The following is a 16,738-nucleotide window of genomic DNA, read 5'->3' on the forward strand; positions in this document are numbered from 1 at the left end:
CCTAAATCCAGAAATTTAAAAAGTCACTTTTTGACTCCATTTAGACGTCTGATCTCGCCACTCCGACTTCTAAAGCACTTTAGACGTCTGTTACTTTGGGAATCGACGTCTAAACCCTAAATCCAGAAATTTAAAAAGTCACTTTTTGACTCCATTTAGACGTCTGATCCCACCACTCCGACTTCTAAAGCACTTTAGACGTCTGTTGTAAAGGGAATCGACGTCTAAATGTCTGCATTAAAACACTGCGAACACGAGACAGTAGTTACGCGCACTCATTGTTCATCATCTTCTTCGCGTTTTCTCTGCACAGGCTACGTTTTTCAGGTTCGTTTTCTCATTTTTGCACTGTTTAAAATTAATTTTTACTCCGATTACATTACTCTTTGATGAATTATTTTTCATTTGAATCGATTAAAATGCGTTTCCATTAAGTTTTTGTGTAGTTTTGCTCATGTCCTTAGACAGCGTTCTTGGACGACGATTTCTTGCGTTTTGCACTCCTCCAATTCCCTCCACTACATTATCAAAACCGTCAAATACAAAATAAGAACATACAATCCATTCTCTTCAACTAAAATATAAAGTTGTAAACTCGAATCACCATGACCTAGGAGCAACTCGAGCAGCCTCAAGCGGAGAAAGATCGTATCAAATACGACGACATTTTAGATGTCTGATCTATAAGTCTGACGTCTATATAGACGTCTGACCTATATAGCCCGACATCTATGTAGATGTCTGACCTATGGGGTCCGACGTCTCATTTAACGTCACTCGAATAGACGTCGGTTCGGGATCTGACGTTAAAAGCCCAAAATAACCGACGTTAAACAGCGTTTTTCCACTAGTGATTTCACTTCAAAAATTTAAATTTACTAAATAAAGAAATTACTATATTAAATTACTTCATAAACTTCAGACAAGAAATTATATAAGCTTAACAAATAAAAATATGACATAATAAGAAGCAAAACTATTCGAAAGCAAAAACAGAAATAGCATGAAATATCATATAAAACACCAAAGAAGGAATTTCCATTAACCTTTATAATTATGTTCTTCTTTTTCTGAAAAGAAAAAAGAAACAAAGCCTTAAAAGCTTAAAGAAGATGTGATTCATTCATGAGTGTGGAATAACATTACAATCTCCCTCATCAATGGCAGGAAAATATATTAAATTGTGTTCATATTTCATATAAAAAAAATAAAATATATAAATAGAAAACAAAACAAATATCTAAATCCAACGTTTGTGATTTCGAAAATGGTGGGTAGATCCGAACCATCGATCCCAAGCAGCATCAACTGATCCTTTAGTGCTGCAAAAGTTTTACATCTCATCAGTTCATACCCTTTCATTTATTGGTTAATAATATTATAACATATGCTCTTTTTTTTTCATTAAAATACACAAACAACGCAACATTGGATCCTTAAAAAGAAGAAAGATCCTATACCAGAATACCATATACCATAACTGCTCTTCTTCTTGTTTTCTTCATTACAATTATGTACCATTCTACATGAAAACACTCTTTTACATACACTTATCATTACTGGTTCAATTTTATGAAAATTCACAAACTTTGGTGGTTCTTTCTTAAATTTACTTGTTTTAATCAATCATATAACTCTGTTAGAAAAAAAGTGTATTATTAACATTCTTCATTCTATAATACAAGCTTCTGCTGTCACATAAAAAGAAGACTTAAATTTTCATCAGCTGAAGGTTTAAGGTATTGTGATGAGTAAGTTCTTACCATGGAAGGAGAGGATCTGGTGTAGATTCAACGCTTGAAATTAAACTGTTAATGGATGGAAAGAGGGTGAATGATTAAACCAAAACACTGTATTGTTTCTGATATGTAATATGACATAATATATGGTTTTGCTTACTCCTTGCAAACGGTGGAGGATTCACCAAATGTTTCAACCTTTTCCAATTCTTCCTGCATCATCATAATCATCACAGTTCAGTATTAAGTTCTTCTTGTTCATCTTCCAAGTTAAGATGAAATGAGAAAACTTTATGCAGAAAAAGTAGGAAGAGATAAAAAGGGTTGATTTGACCTGCAAAATGGAAATTTGGTTATTGAGATGGGTTAGGGCTGCTTGCAACCTATGTTTCCCAATGAAGCCACCAGGAAAAGAGGTGGTTCCTGGTTGAGGATGATGATGAGAGCTCTTTTCTCTTCCCTCTTCTCTGTAATTCTCTGACAATTCTCTTCCATTTTCTGATGGCAATACCTCTGATGATTGCTGTTCATCCATGGCCATATATCTCAAACCAGTTCAAAAAGACAGAAAGAAAAAGATAGGATTTTTTTGGGTCAAATAAGGAGGGAGGGTGGAAGATGACTTGAAAATGAGGTTTGGACCAAAGGGATTAAATATCCAAATGATAGATGCAAAAGGGGTGGGTCTGATGACAGGTCATATTTGGATTTTCAGAATTAGGTTTCTTTAATTGGTGTGAGAAAAAGTGGTCATACTGTTCATACCAGATTCGTGGGTTAGTGGGGAAAATAATGAGTAGAATATATATATATATATATATATATATTTGTGTGTTGTTTTTAATTGTGAGATTGGGACAGTGGACAGCACTGCAAGCAATGCCATGTGTGGAAAGAGAAAAACTTGACACATTTTGTTGTATTTTCATTTATTTTGTCAACTCTGTAATTGACTTTTTTGGAATTTCTCAATTCACTCAACTTTCTTCTGTTACATTACATACCACAATGATCCTATGAAAATGTTAACATTACTGAAACTGAAATGAAAATGGGTTCTTGAAGAACAACTAAGGATAAACAACAGTCCCTTAAAAACAGAGATTTTATTTGGTAATTTACGTCACTATCAGCAAACGACAGTCTCCTTAAAAGTAGTTTAATTTTAATTGTTTTGACATCATGTTACCTGATTCTTTCATAGTATTGCAATGAACTCGTTTTATTGTACCAGTCTGAGTGACTTCTGGTAAAAATATAAAAATCAAAAATTATAGAAAAATGATTTTTTAATATTTAAATTTTTTATATTCATTTAGCATTATTTTTAGTTATTTTTTACTTTCTTTGAAAAATACAAAAATTTACAATTTTATGATCATTTTATTTTTTATATTCTGTGTTGAATGAATGTAAAAATGTGTCATGATATCATTACTCATATTTATATATTTAGTCTCAGACTTTAATTGCAAGACTATTATGACAATGATATCATTACTTTTTGTATAATTTTGTGGATACTTGTCCATTCACATAGCCTTCTTCCATTTCCACCCATAACTTTGCATTCTTTGGTCCTTGATTCTATAAGATTATAAGGCACATGTGGTGATTGTTTGAGGTATAAATTTTCTTTTTAACTTGAAAAATTATCACTTCTTCCCCTTTTGAATATAATTAGATGTTGTTCTAAAAAACTTCTTCAATCATTCTTCATGTAAAGATTGAGATTTGACATGTAATTGATGAATTTTTTTGAACAAAGAGTAGCAAATACTTTTTGTATAATTTATTTTGAAGTGCTAAACACACCCGTAATGTCAAATTTAATAAAATAAAAAACTATAAAAATCTTTTTTTATTCAAACGATAATTATTCCTCCCTAAATTTGAGTTAGCATGAGTTGATAAAAACACAAATTTTCTACTATATTGTTTTTCTATTTTCGTTCCACCTACCTGAGAACCTTTCGTTCTAATATTTTGATCTTTTAGATTGTTTTTATATAATTAGACTTTGTTGAAAATATCACTTGCATCACTATAAATTACTATTTTTTAATTTAAAAAAAATGTTTATCTGGGTTTGAAAAATTTACAATATAATGAGAAATCTTAAAATTTTAAAAAATTTTAAAACGCCTTCTCTAACATTTTTCGTCTTGACAACGAACATCAAAGGCTACATCATTACAAAATATAAACCTATTTTTTTCTAATTTGATTAACCTTTATTCACCTTAAATAAATTATTATATTAACAATAAAATTCTAATAATAGAGTTTGTCCATTCTCTCTCAGTTCTTGAATTTATTCTCTTAGAAATACAAAGTAGCTTCAAGTTGTTTCCATCTATGTTTAATCTTTCAATGAAAAAAACAAAATAATATCAACTCAATCATCGAATCATAAAAGCCATAATCGACAATAAAGGATTGTTCGTTCCAATAATTTTATTTTATAAACCAAAAACTAATCAAATCGTAAAGAGATTATGTTTCTGACTTAAATATTTTCTAATTTAACAATTATTAATTGAACCACAGAAAAACCAATTGAGAAAATGGAAGGTCTTCCTCGTTCAATCTCTCATTCAATTTTAAAAATATATGTTTATTGTAATTTTATAACTTGAACAAAGATTCAAATAAGTCACAGACACAATTGAAAGATTATTTATTTTTATATTGTAAATCATCTATACTAAGAAAGGAATATGAACTTATGTAATTGATAACATTTTGATTAAAAAAAAAGATTAATAAAAGTTATTATTATGTTTCTTTTTTAATCATATATGTTTAGTACGAAAAAAAAATCATGAACCAACACACAAAAACACTTGTATTTTCACTGTAGGTTATATATAATTATAATTGTAATGAACTCAAACTTTTGAATGAGCCTTGTGGAGGTTTTCTCTATGGTTCAAATGACTTTGAAAGTGTAGAACCCTCTTATACTAATTATAATTAAACTTCAAATGGTACATATTAGAGATATATGACTTCAGACATTCATACTTCTTGTATCAGTGGTAGACCTAATACAATTAATCTTTTTTATTTGTGTGAACATTAAAACGATTATAAACTATTAAAATATTTTGTAATAATCAACACTTTAATTCAAGAAAACAAAACAACAATTACAAATCAACATTGTAACTCATCCATTGATAGGTTTTGTGGTCCATTTATAAGAATATAATCTTTCATAAGCTCATGAATTTTATTTATCATATAATTAGACAATTTAGGAATTTTCTTTGCTTTCTCAAGCCCTTTTGAAACTATTTGAAAATTCTTTTTGAATTAATGACTTTATAGTATGTTTGAGTAACAAATGTATGTTATTAGAAAAGTGTATGGGCAAAAGAGACCAAAATAATGGCATAAAAATTATATAATATGTGTTGCTAATAAAAATTATATAAAATTATATAACATAGTGATGGTTTTTTACTCGTGTTGCTAATAATTTATTAAGAAAGTTAGAAAGTTTGACTATTATGACTAAGTCAATCATCATCTCTATGATGTTAATTTTAAATTAGATAAAGATAGATGATAATCAATTTATCAATTTTAGTATGTTCAAATCATTACTACATTTAGTGATTTTATGTAGACCAGTAGTAGGTGAAGTGGGTAAGTACACTTAATGTCTCAATTTAGATTATTGGGATGTATTTGTAAAATTCATGAAATATTTGAGAAGTACTATGAATTATGTCATTAAATATAGCAATTTTTTTATTGTACTAGAAAGGTACACAATGTTAATTTGATTACTAATTCAAATGGCATAATAACGAGGTAAAGAAAAGGGTAAAAAAACTTATTGTTATCAATCACGAGAATCCTACAAGTGAGGAGGACACGAAAAAGTTCTATTGACTTGGTTATAGCAATATCAACAGTAATAAATAGAAATCAACTCACCTCCCTTCCAACCATCATCATGGGACGAAGGTGAAAATTATTTACTTCATCTATTCGAACAAGATGAACATCCTTAGAAAGAAGTCATCCTAACTCCTAACAAACCTTAATCTCTCTTTTCAATTACTGTAAAAAAAAAAAAAAATCTCACCTAATTAATTCTTTTTCTTTCAAGTCATGCAATTACTTAACATTGAGAACTCATCAAGTTTAATCCGGAAGAACGACTGCAACATTAAATTTTTGACCCTATTAGAAAAAGAATTAATTAGAACAACATTTTAAAAAGTAAGAAAAAAAATTAATTTGAATAATTTCTTTTATAAAATAAGACCAATTATTACTTTTTTTTAAAAATAGGACGGTTTTAAATCGAACTCGTCTTTCTTAGGGACCATAATAGTCATTAAACTTTTTAGTTACAACCTTTCAAGACGATAAGACAGCGTTTGGCACAAAGCGGGGTTTAGGTCTGAAGCAAGCAAGGAAGTTCTGGAATGAGTGAAGAGAAAGAGTGAATAGTGGGATCCTTGTGGTGTTCCCAAATTACAAAAATGGCGATGCTTTGGAAGGTATCATCGTCACTCTTCCTTTCACTCTCCCTCAAACCTAAACTCATCTACCGCACCAATGCCTTTCTGCTTTCTCGTTCAACCGCCACCACCTCAAAGCACAAGACGCAGAACGCAAAAGCAGGCTTGGCCAAAGAAAAGCGCAGAACACGCTCCGACAAACACTTCAACCCAGACGCTATAATTCACCATTGCAACCTTAACCACTCCGACACCGACACCAACTTCTCGCACATTCCGGTCATGCTGGGTGAAGTCATGGACGTCTTCTCCGCTGCTTCCTTAACCTCCTTCGTCGACTGCACCCTTGGCGCTGCCGGTCACTCCACCGCCGTTAGTATTTTTATTCTTCTTTATTTGTCAATTTACAGAGATCCCCTCTCATCAATTTCGCCAAAATCAGATTTTTTAAGTTGTAAATAAACTGATTTTAGTTCACGAAGAAACCTGTTTCTTTTGTTTTTCTGATTTTCTTCTGTTAAAGTGTTTCTAGAAGAATTTATCCAAAGATTGGCGAGACCTCTCAATTTGTTTATGTTCTTGTACATGTAAAGCGATTTTTAGTTTGGTCATTGATAACTATACATGTAGTAGTATTCTTAATTTGACCGTACAACTGTAGGGAATTCTTAATTTTGCTCCTATATTAAGAAATGAGTCATTTGGATGGAAACCATGTTAAGTATGCACACTCAAATTAATGATCTATTAGGGGTTCCTTCAAATTAATGTATTAGGGGTAATGGTGGGAAGAACCAAATCAGTAATAGTTTTACGAATATAAATGTGTAGGGACATCTTTAGTAAGCTTTTAGTAAATTGAGGATTGTTTTAGTGAGTAAACTAATAATTCGTTATAGGGACTAACTTAAATGTTTCACCTTTTTTAAATTTGTGGAATTTTGTTTATGGGTGTTGTTGAAGGGCTGAGAAATGGAATAAAATGAAATGAAACAGGTGATCAAGGGTCATCCTGAGATGAAATTTTTCGTGGGGATGGATGTGGATTCTGTTGCACACGACATTGCCCAGCCTCGCCTTGATGCCGTTTTAAGTGGGGATGTCAAAGCTTTTACCGTTTTGAGGAATTTTAGAGACGTGAAGTCTGTGCTTAGAGAATTCTCAGACTCACACATGGGTGTTGATGGCATCTTAATGGACTTGGGAATGTCATCTATGCAGGTTTGTTCTACAACCAAATATGCATAGGACATATTTGATGTACTTATTGATATGCACGTCAAACAGCGAGAAGTTAAAATGAAATACAATTTCTCCTATAAATTAAAATCATTTATGTATAAGTTAATTCATATAAGTTCTCTTATTTAGGATATGTTTGGATAAACTTTTCCAAAAAACACTTACAGAAGAAGAAAATGGGAATGAAAGATGAAATAAGTTTTTCTATAAGCTAAGATTATCTTTAAAAACTTAGTTTTAGGTTATGCATAAACTATTTTTATTAACACATGAGAGATTTATTTCATTGTAAGTGTTTGTGGATAAGTGTATCCAAAACATACCCTTAGTTTCTCCAAAAAAGTTATTGTAACTTACGAATACGCTAATTTTTAGTTTATAGAAGAACCTGAATTCATATATTTTCTACAGTGTCTGTTGAGAAGTTTGTCCAAAGAGGATAATCATACACTTCATTAATTTATCTGCACTCTTGTGTTTCATCTATTGTGGTTTCAAATTGCAGCTCACTTGTTGAAATTACAATTGACCGCTATTGCAATTGCTAAGACAGTATTTGGGATAAGTGCTTGAGTATTTTGGATCTCAGACTTCGGGGTGCATTTCGATAAACAACTTAATTAAGCTTTTATAGAATAAATGTTGATCATTTTATGATTTTTTATTTTTATATTTTTGAGCAAAGAGGAAATAAGGTTTAATTGTTTTGAAGTTATCCAGGAGATTTTGTTGAAATAGGCTAAAGTTAACTTACGAAAATATAAACTGTTTTTATTAACTCTCCTAAAGCACTTACAGGAGTGCTTATGTCATCCTTCCAAAGAAGACTTAAATAAGTTATTCCAAATGCACTAGCGTTGATTTTTCTTATGTATTTTGGTTTTAGGTAGACAATCCTGCAAGAGGATTCAGTGTGCTCAGTGATGGACCCCTTGATATGCGGATGGATCCTCAGGTATAGTTTATCTTTGAAGAATGGGATCAGTAGATATGGTGGCAGCTGTTTGTTTTAGTATTGCATTACATGTAATGTTGTTGCTGACATAATGATTGCAAGGTTCAAAATTGCCGGGATGGCATCAAATATATGTTGTTTAATGTTGTCTGGCCATTTTCTTTGTAGTCTCTTCGCTTAGTTAAGATGGTTTAATCCAAGTTGCTATGTCTAAACGGTTTGGCTTCTATAAAGAAAGGGATGCATATGTTACAAGATGGAGTTATAGCCAAGTGATTTTTCAATCAATGGCAGTGATTGTAACAAAGTTCCGCTGAATACATATGCACGAAATCATGGAGTTGTTAAAATTCATTATGTTTTGTTTTAATCAACTATTGTATTTCTACACTTCTCTCTCTAAAGTGTCTCTCTTTCTTTAAAGGATTAAAATTTATTTCTAAACTGCCTTCTCTAGAAGTTTAGATATATGATCTGCAGTACCAAGTTATCTGTGTAATCAATGCTGGAAACCCGTTTGATGGCTTTCTTTAATCCTTCTTGTTGACAGATGTGCCTATTTCCTCTTTTGTCACACTAATACTTTTTGTTGTTGTTGGTAATCAAGGCAAACAAGTTTCTCGTGTAATTATGCCTAGTTGACCGTTTGCTGATGAGTAATACATACTTTTTCTTTGCTATTGAACTGATGCACAGGCCTATGACAGGCAAGTCTTAAAGCAGAGGACATATTAAATTCCTGGCCAGATTCTGAAGTGGGCCGTATCCTAAGAGAATATGGAGAAGAAAGTAATTGGCGAACCCTGCAAAAGAAAATTGTCAATACCCGGCTACATGGTGGATTTCACTCTACCTCTGATTTGCTAGATCTTATCAAGCGTGTGACTCCTCCAATGAAAGGTAGTTCCTTCTCCGGGCTTCTTTTTCTGCAGTTCTGTGTCCTCTTTGACTTATAAGCATTAGTTGTCGTGCATGCCATTCCTGATCTTCTCTACAATACCATTCCTGATATTCATGTATGCTAACTTTCAAAGAGAATTATAGCATTATTTTTCACTCTTACCTTTTATTTCATTAGTTAATTATCCATGTTCAAACTTCAATTATACTGTAATAGGTGGAAGACAAGGTTGGATAAAGACAGCAACCCGGGTTTTTCAAGCTCTGAGAATTGCTGTTAATGATGAACTGAAGACACTTGAGGATTCCCTCTATTCTTGTTTTGATTGCCTTGCACCCAAGGGTAGACTTGCTGTCATATCTTTTCACAGTCTTGAAGACAGAATTGTGAAACAGACATTTCTTAATATAGTCAAAGGGAGCGAAGAAGAGGAAGAAAGGGAGAACCTGAACAGTGATTTGAGGAAGACTAGTGATGAAATCAAAGAAAAAGAAGCATGGATAAAGCAAGTAATACATGGATCAAATGGAACAATTCTCACAAAAAGACCAATCACACCATCAGGAGAAGAAGAAAAATTGAACCGCAGAAGTAGAAGTGCAAAGCTCAGGGTTATTCAGAAGCACTGAACATAAAATATGACAAACTGTTGTCTGGTGTAGAGCCCTTAAAACTATTTGTATTCATAGGGTAGCTTATCTTTAACCTGGTGTCCTGCATATTCATCTTTAGAAAGAAAAGAAAATGGTTCTATTTTAAGAGGAAAATGTTCAAAAGCGACTTACTCATACGGTTGCAAATGATCTGATACCTGTTTTACTTGAGAAATCTATCAAATTGCAATCTGAAAATTTGGATTTTTGCAATTCATCCACTTATTAAAAAATTCTGTTATATATATATATAAATGAAGTCTTAGTTGTAATTGTAGCACAAAGTGGGCCATTTCTTTCTCCACTCCGATAATTTTAACTTGGATTCGTATAAATTTTTGTATTAGGAAATATATAATCTGGCATATAATTTTTTATATTTCATATTGTAATTTTAGAATATAAAGTAAAAATATATTTTAAATTATATAATTTCAAATACAAGTATGTTTTAGATTATATAATTTTTTAATTTAATTTTTGTATTCTGAATTTGTATTTGGAAATACAAAATGTTAAGTTATAAATTATAAATTTTAGAATATAAAATAAAATGTATATTTTGGATTGTATATTTCATACTACAAAATTTATATTCCAACAATTATATAATCTAAAAAAAAAATCCAAAGTGTAAGATGAGATTTATGTAAGTGTTTGGTTTGATAGCAAGAGTTATAACATGTTTGAGGTTAATATTGGATAGAAAGAATGAAAAAAAAAATAAAAGATAAATTGTTAAATGTTCAAATTTTAAAGTAATTTACGAAAAACTTTCAAAGTTGAAGTGGGATGATTTATAACTTCAAGATAACAAAATTCAGAAAACTATTTTCTACAAAATACGAGAAATTAAGGAATTAACTCTACTAAATATTTAGAAAAAAAGAAAAACACAATTATGTTTTTAACAAGTTGTTGATTAATAGTTAAATAAGTTTTTAATCTTTTAATTTTTAGTTAAAATTAAAACTAATATTTTTTAATTAAATTTTATTAAGTTTATTTGACGTTTTAAATGTATTTTATGATAACATTTGAATTATTTATAGTATTTAACATATATTTTTTTAATGTTAATCGATTACAATCTTAAATAAATTTAATAAAATTTAATTAAAAGGACCAAATTCACGTAATATTAAAAATAAAAAAATAAATTAATTAGAAAAATTTTAAGAAAAATTAATTCTAATTTTCATTTAAAAAAACATTTAATTCTAATTTTGTTTTAAAAAAAATAGTCACTGGTTTAGATAAATATCAAATTGATATTTTGTTTATAATAAAATAATTACCATATGTCAGTATATTTTTTACCAACTTGTAAACATGAGGGTTAAATCAACATGCTTTTTGGATGTATTAAATTTTACTCATCGTTTTGTTTGACATCTATTACTATCATTCTCTTTGGATTATGTAAAACAAATTATATTTGCATCATTTGTTAAGGGACTCAATAGCAATATGTTTACTAATTAAGCGAGTTTAATCCACATATGTTAAATTTTGAAAAATAGTAATATCTTTTTAAGAAAATGTTTATTTCGAAAAGCTAGAAAAATATGAGTAAATAGCCAAACTAGTTTTTTCTTTTCTTTTATAATTATTGCGTTGGGGAAATAGGTGATAGTCTTTTATATTTTACAGAGTGAACGAAAAAAATATTATAAGGTATTAAGAAATTGTGTTATTAGGTTAATTATGTAAGGATTGATTTGCAAATATTTAAATTTCGTCAGATATAAGAGTTACATAAAAGTGTAAAAATGTGTCATTCTACAAAAGTAGCACACTTTTTTTTTTTGCTAAAAGACTCTTAAAAGAGATAAAATAGGTAAAAAAGAAAAATATTTGAGATAACCTTTTATGTGGGTTTATATCAATTGGGTCCTCGTATTTTGAAAGTTTTCAATTGAGTCTCTTTTTAATAAAATTGAGTCAATTGGAACTTTCACCGTTAATTTTAGTAAATGACGTTAAATCTAGTTAATGGTAGCATGCTGACCAAGCAGTAATTATGACGTGGCACCATAAAATTGCATCAAGTGTAATCTCGATCTCGATCTTGACGTCAAGCGACTTCCATGGCTCCGGCAACGTCTCCTACCAGAACGCTTTAGCCACTACACACACTAAGAACAAGTGCAAGACAAAAGACTCATTTCAGAGGTTGAACAAATTGTCAAGAGCGAAACCAAACTCGACCTTCTGATCCGCAGAGGTTGCCCCTTGCGTAGGCCATCGAGGGCGAAATTGACCTCATCGACGTGTTCCGTCATCTCACCAAACTCTTGCACCTCCATGAGCGTGGACGTCGCCGGAATCCCCTCAGCCCCTCCGAGCGCTTTTCCACCCCACGCCGCGCCCTCTTGGACTTCCTCTCTGCGCACAAATCGTCGACCTCTGAATCGAAGAGGGGCCAATGCTGCGAAGAGAAGGCGAAGGCGTAGAGAGGGTCGTTGGTCTCCTGCGAGAAGGGCGCAAACACTCAGTCTCAGATCTAACTCCATAATTGGTCCTCTCCCTTCTGATCTCTCCAACCTCTCAGACCTTTCCTTTCTCTACCTTCAGTTCAACAATTTCTCTAGTCCCTTACCTGACTTCTTTGTTTGGAGTAACCTCTCTGTTGTCGACCTCTCCAATAATTGTTTCACCGGCACCATTCCTCTCTTCCTCTCCAATTTTACTCACCTAACTACCATCAATCTCGCCAACAACTCGCTTTCTGGCCAAATCCCTCTTTCTCTCCACAGGTCTCCAAACTCGGCTTTTGTGGGAAACACTGTCTCTCTCAAAACAGTTTCACATTCCAAGTCTTCCAAACACAGTGAAACTGTTTTGGGTTATTATTGTTGCTGCTTCTGTTGCTCTTGTAGTTTTCTTTGTTTTTATCTTTGTGTGCTGGTCCAGAAAGAAGAAAGGAGATTCCTTTACTCGAAAGATGCTGAAGGGAGATATGTCACCGGAAAAAGGAGAAGGGAAGGATTCAATATAAGCTTGTAAGAAAGTTAACACCGTTTATAGAATTTAACAGTAAGGGTATTATTAAGTCAATTTTACCAAAATAGAAACTCAATCGAACACTCTCAAAATACGAGGACCCAATTGATAAGAATCCGCATAAATATAGACTTTCGAATATATTAAACCTTAATAATACTATTGATTAAAAAAATCTAACACTTTTGGTAATTATTTAAATTAATTTAAGATTAATAATTGATTGAAAGAATTACGTCTCTTCTTCATGCAAACGTAGACTCTCTTTCATTCATATTACTCATCCATCACTTAATGACATTATCATAAATATAATTTCATATACACATAAATCTTTTATTACATTCATTTGATATTATTATTTTTACTTTGTGCTTTCTTTCATTTTAAAAATATACAAAAAGCTAAATTTTAGCCTAGTTTATGTTAAGTTCGTGTGGAAATAACTTTTTTAATTTTTTTTTCTATTTATGAAAATTTAATTTGCACAATTTTTTAATACATTTTTTTTATTTATAATAAGAAATTTTGTGAACTTTCCTCAGTTTCAATTTATCGGCTTTCCTTGAATCAGGACACTTTGATTGGTATGAAATTTATTTTTTTTAATCACTTTTGTTGACTTAGAGAAACTTTTATTTTGTGTTATTTAGCTGTCAAATTGGATCTGCCTTATAAAATAGGATCTCGTGTTGTTTTAACACATTTTCTTTTTTCCAGGAAAACCTAATTTTTTTGGGTGTTCAATTTGTTGACTGCATTGATATAGACCAATCACTAATTTATTACCAATTAAATTGGTTCCTAATTATTTGTTCATTATTTTATTTTATTTTTTTTTCTTTTTGTCAGTTTCCATTAATTTTATAATATTTTTGCATAATTATTAAAATTAGCTTTTTTATTATAATCATTAATATTTGTTGAGATAGAAAAAGTGGAAGAAAGAAAACAACTTTCAATGTATTATTACTTAATTGAATAAAAAAGTATAAGAGATAAAATTCTTATATAACCGAGAATATCTCGTTATAAAAAAATTGATATTATCAACAATTAAAATTTGTTAATAATATTTAAAATTAGTCAATAAATTGAAATTATTGATGATAAAAAAATTACTGATAAATTCTATTAGTAATTATTATGGGATAAAAATCATCGGTAAAATCTTCTACTTCTTTTATTTTTTTCCAATTTATGTCTTTGGCGACATCATCAATCACAACTTCATCAATCATTATTTCGAATTCAATTCATCTTCACAACTAAAATGATAAGCTCCAATTATATTTTTGAAAATATGGTATGATGTTCATTAAGAAAAACTAAGTAAAGATTCTCACTAGACATTACGACAACAAGTTATTTATGTTAGCAAAATGATGAAGATGAAGTTTTGTTGATGTTTAAATCAAGTCAAGATATATCAAGATTCATGAAGATCCTTTGAAGACTTATTTTTGTTATTAAAAGCTTTTGTAATAATTGTAGTATAAATGTTTAGGACTTAGATTTGTAGTAGTTGGAATATAGTTTGTAATTGTTCTGTGATTTGGTTTAAGATAAGCAACTGGACGTAGGATTGGTAAGATCCGAATCAGTATAAAAATCATCTGTGCAAATTTCTCTCAACCTTACTCTTTTATTTATATTTATTATTTGCATAGTAAGATAAATTGAGTAGAAATTAAAAAGCACACGTTTGTATTAAAAACCCTCTTGGTTTGTTATTCCACGCTAACTATTTCGCAGCAGCTGCTCTGACAATTGGTATCAGAGCTCAATTTGATAGTTATTCAAATGGCAAGATCATATCAAACTTTTACAGAGGGTGCTTCTATCAATAAACCACCTTTATTCCCACGTGAAAACTATGCATTCTGGAAGGTTAGAATGCAAATTTTTATTGAGTCTATTTATTGTGAAATTTGAGATGTTATTGCTTCTGGTCCGTCTATTCCTACTAACAAATCGCAGGAACCAAAGCCCCGTACTTAGTGGACTGATGAAGAAAAGAAAAGATTTCAAAATGATGTGAAATCCTGAAACATAATTGCATCTGCTTTAACTGTTGACGAGTTTTACATGATCTTTCTTTGTAAGACTGCTCAAAAAATGTGGGAAGTGTTGATAGTAACCCACGATGGTACAAATGACAAGAAGAGGGCGAGAAAGAATACCTTGAACCAAGAATACGAAATGTTCAGGATGAAGCAAGGAGAAACAATCTCAGATATTCAGAAACTCTACACCAACATTGTCAATCACCTCATTGGACTAGGTAAGTCATTTGAAAATGATGAGCTGAACATAAAAATTTTGAAATCTCTAGACAGGTCGTGGCAACCGAAAGTGACTACTATTTCTGAGTCACAAAATCTCAATACAATGACTATGGCGGCACTATTCGGAAAGTTAAGGGAGCATGAGCTTGATCTTATAAGACTTGATGAAGAAGAAGCAAAAGCCAAAACCAAGAAAAAGAGTCTAACCTTAAAATTTGAGGTAGAAAGGAGCAAGAACAAAATGGAAGATGAAGACTCAAAAGATGAAGAAAATTTGAGACTCCTGATAAAAAGGCTCAACAGGTTCATGAAATCAAAAGACAAAGGAAGATTAAAATTCGAAAAGAAAGAAAATCAAGGATCTTCCTCACACTATAAATGTTATGGTTACGGAGAAAGGGGACACTTAAAAATGGACTGCCCAAATCAAAAGAAGAATGAAGAAATAAAGGAAAAGAAAAACTTCAAGAAAAAGAATGTCTACATCGCATGAGACGATGATAATGAAACAATTTCTGATTTGAGCGAATCTGACGAAGAGGAAAACATATGTTTAGTGGCAGACGACGACATTGGAAGCCAAGTACATGTAGCGATTCTGATAATTATAGTCAATATAGTGAAAGTGAATTGCATGAAATGTATGCTGCTTTAATAGTAGAATCAGAAAAATTAGATAAAGCTCATAACAAATGAAAAAGGATTTTAAAAATTTAAAATTAAATTTTGAAAATATTTCTGAAGAAAATGAAAATTTAAAATTAAATTTTGAAAATGTTCCTGAAGAAAATAAAAATTTAAAATTAAATTTTGAAAATATTTTTGAAAAAAATAAAGATCTGAAAAATAAAGTTTTATTTTTTGAAAAAGGTAAATATATTAGTAGTGATGAATGTGTTTTTCTTGTGAAAATTTTAAGAAACTACAAAACAACACAATCTTATGATAATGCAGTAAAAATAATAAAAATAAGGTTGTTAAAAATAATTATGTTCCTAAAATTAAAAATAAACATAATAATAGAATCCGTAGAACATGGGTAGAAAAAGGAACAACTTATAGGAACACAAACTATATATCATGCTTTTATTGTATGAAAAAAGGTCATACCTCAAATAAATGTAAAATTAAGCATATTGGTGTTCCAAGTGGTAGATATATTTGTAAAATAATCTCAATTTTTTTTATATAACCCAAAGGACATTGTTTAACTTTTAATATTTTTTTAAAAATATTTTAATTTTTTTTTTGAAAACAAAATTTGAGAAAATTTTTGTTTCAAGCATGTTGTTTTAAAAATCTCTTACAATTGCATTTTTTTTTTCATTTTGTGAATTTTTGAAAATTTAACCATATTTTTTGTATGCTTTAAAATTCTTGTTGTAACATCCCATTTTTGGACGTTCCGAGTAAAACATTTTCATTGTATAATTGAAATTAAATCATTAAGATAAAATGAAAATAATTAATTCA

General features: G+C 30.4%; 3 protein-coding genes across 4 annotated transcripts; 1 reads left to right on the forward strand and 2 right to left on the reverse strand.

Moving 5' to 3' along the window:
* Window positions 1-1,095: 1,095 nt before the first annotated feature.
* LOC106764434 (guanine nucleotide-binding protein subunit gamma 2) lies at window positions 1,096-2,428 on the reverse strand. Its single transcript, XM_014648720.2, has 4 exons — window positions 2,074-2,428; window positions 1,900-1,952; window positions 1,764-1,808; window positions 1,096-1,322 (listed from the first exon to the last, which is right to left on the reverse strand). The coding sequence occupies exons 1-4, from the start codon at window positions 2,278-2,280 to the stop codon at window positions 1,241-1,243; spliced, it is 387 nt and encodes a 128-aa protein (XP_014504206.1). The 5' UTR covers window positions 2,281-2,428; the 3' UTR covers window positions 1,096-1,240.
* Window positions 2,429-6,102: 3,674 nt separating this feature from the next.
* LOC106763063 (ribosomal RNA small subunit methyltransferase H) lies at window positions 6,103-10,188 on the forward strand. The gene is made up of 5 exons (XM_014647231.2): window positions 6,103-6,592; window positions 7,217-7,441; window positions 8,349-8,417; window positions 9,125-9,317; window positions 9,535-10,188. Exons 1-5 carry the CDS (start codon window positions 6,242-6,244, stop codon window positions 9,945-9,947), a joined length of 1,251 nt encoding a protein of 416 aa, XP_014502717.1. The 5' UTR covers window positions 6,103-6,241; the 3' UTR covers window positions 9,948-10,188.
* Window positions 10,189-11,837: 1,649 nt separating this feature from the next.
* On the reverse strand, window positions 11,838-13,053 carry LOC106764533. 2 transcript variants are annotated; one of them, XM_022781711.1, is made up of 3 exons: window positions 12,574-13,053; window positions 12,183-12,444; window positions 11,838-12,100 (listed from the first exon to the last, which is right to left on the reverse strand). In XM_022781711.1, the coding sequence occupies exons 1-3, from the start codon at window positions 12,638-12,640 to the stop codon at window positions 12,094-12,096; spliced, it is 336 nt and encodes a 111-aa protein (XP_022637432.1). In that variant the 5' UTR covers window positions 12,641-13,053; the 3' UTR covers window positions 11,838-12,093. The 2 variants fall into 2 exon arrangements, with proteins under 2 accessions (XP_022637432.1, XP_014504291.1); XM_014648805.2 differs by having other exon boundaries at window positions 11,838-12,444.
* Between the last annotated feature and the right edge of the window lie 3,685 nt (window positions 13,054-16,738).

The sequence above is a fragment of the Vigna radiata genome, chromosome 6 (assembly GCF_000741045.1).
Source record: "Vigna radiata var. radiata cultivar VC1973A chromosome 6, Vradiata_ver6, whole genome shotgun sequence".
NCBI classification, from domain to species: domain Eukaryota; kingdom Viridiplantae; phylum Streptophyta; class Magnoliopsida; order Fabales; family Fabaceae; genus Vigna; species Vigna radiata.

Bases quoted from the DNA above. Each gene is read 5' to 3' on its own strand.
- LOC106764434 (XM_014648720.2), bottom strand. From the start codon at position 2,280: ATGGCCATGGATGAACAGCAATCATCAGAGGTATTGCCATCAGAAAAT. The intron at 1,953-2,073 runs GTCAAATCAACC...ATGATGATGCAG, and splicing joins ACCAAATTTCCATTTTGCAG to GAAGAATTGGAAAAGGTTGA. The intron at 1,809-1,899 runs GTAAGCAAAACC...ATCCATTAACAG, and splicing joins TCCTCCACCGTTTGCAAGGA to TTTAATTTCAAGCGTTGAAT.
- LOC106763063 (XM_014647231.2), top strand. From the start codon at position 6,242: ATGGCGATGCTTTGGAAGGTATCATCGTCACTCTTCCTTTCACTCTCC. The intron at 6,593-7,216 runs GTTAGTATTTTT...GAAATGAAACAG, and splicing joins CTGCCGGTCACTCCACCGCC to GTGATCAAGGGTCATCCTGA. The intron at 8,418-9,124 runs GTATAGTTTATC...GGCCTATGACAG, and splicing joins ATATGCGGATGGATCCTCAG to GCAAGTCTTAAAGCAGAGGA.
- LOC106764533 (XM_014648805.2), bottom strand. From the start codon at position 12,640: ATGGTGCCGGTGAAACAATTATTGGAGAGGTCGACAACAGAGAGGTTA. The intron at 12,445-12,573 runs GTAAGGGACTAG...CCCTTCTCGCAG, and splicing joins ACTCCAAACAAAGAAGTCAG to GAGACCAACGACCCTCTCTA.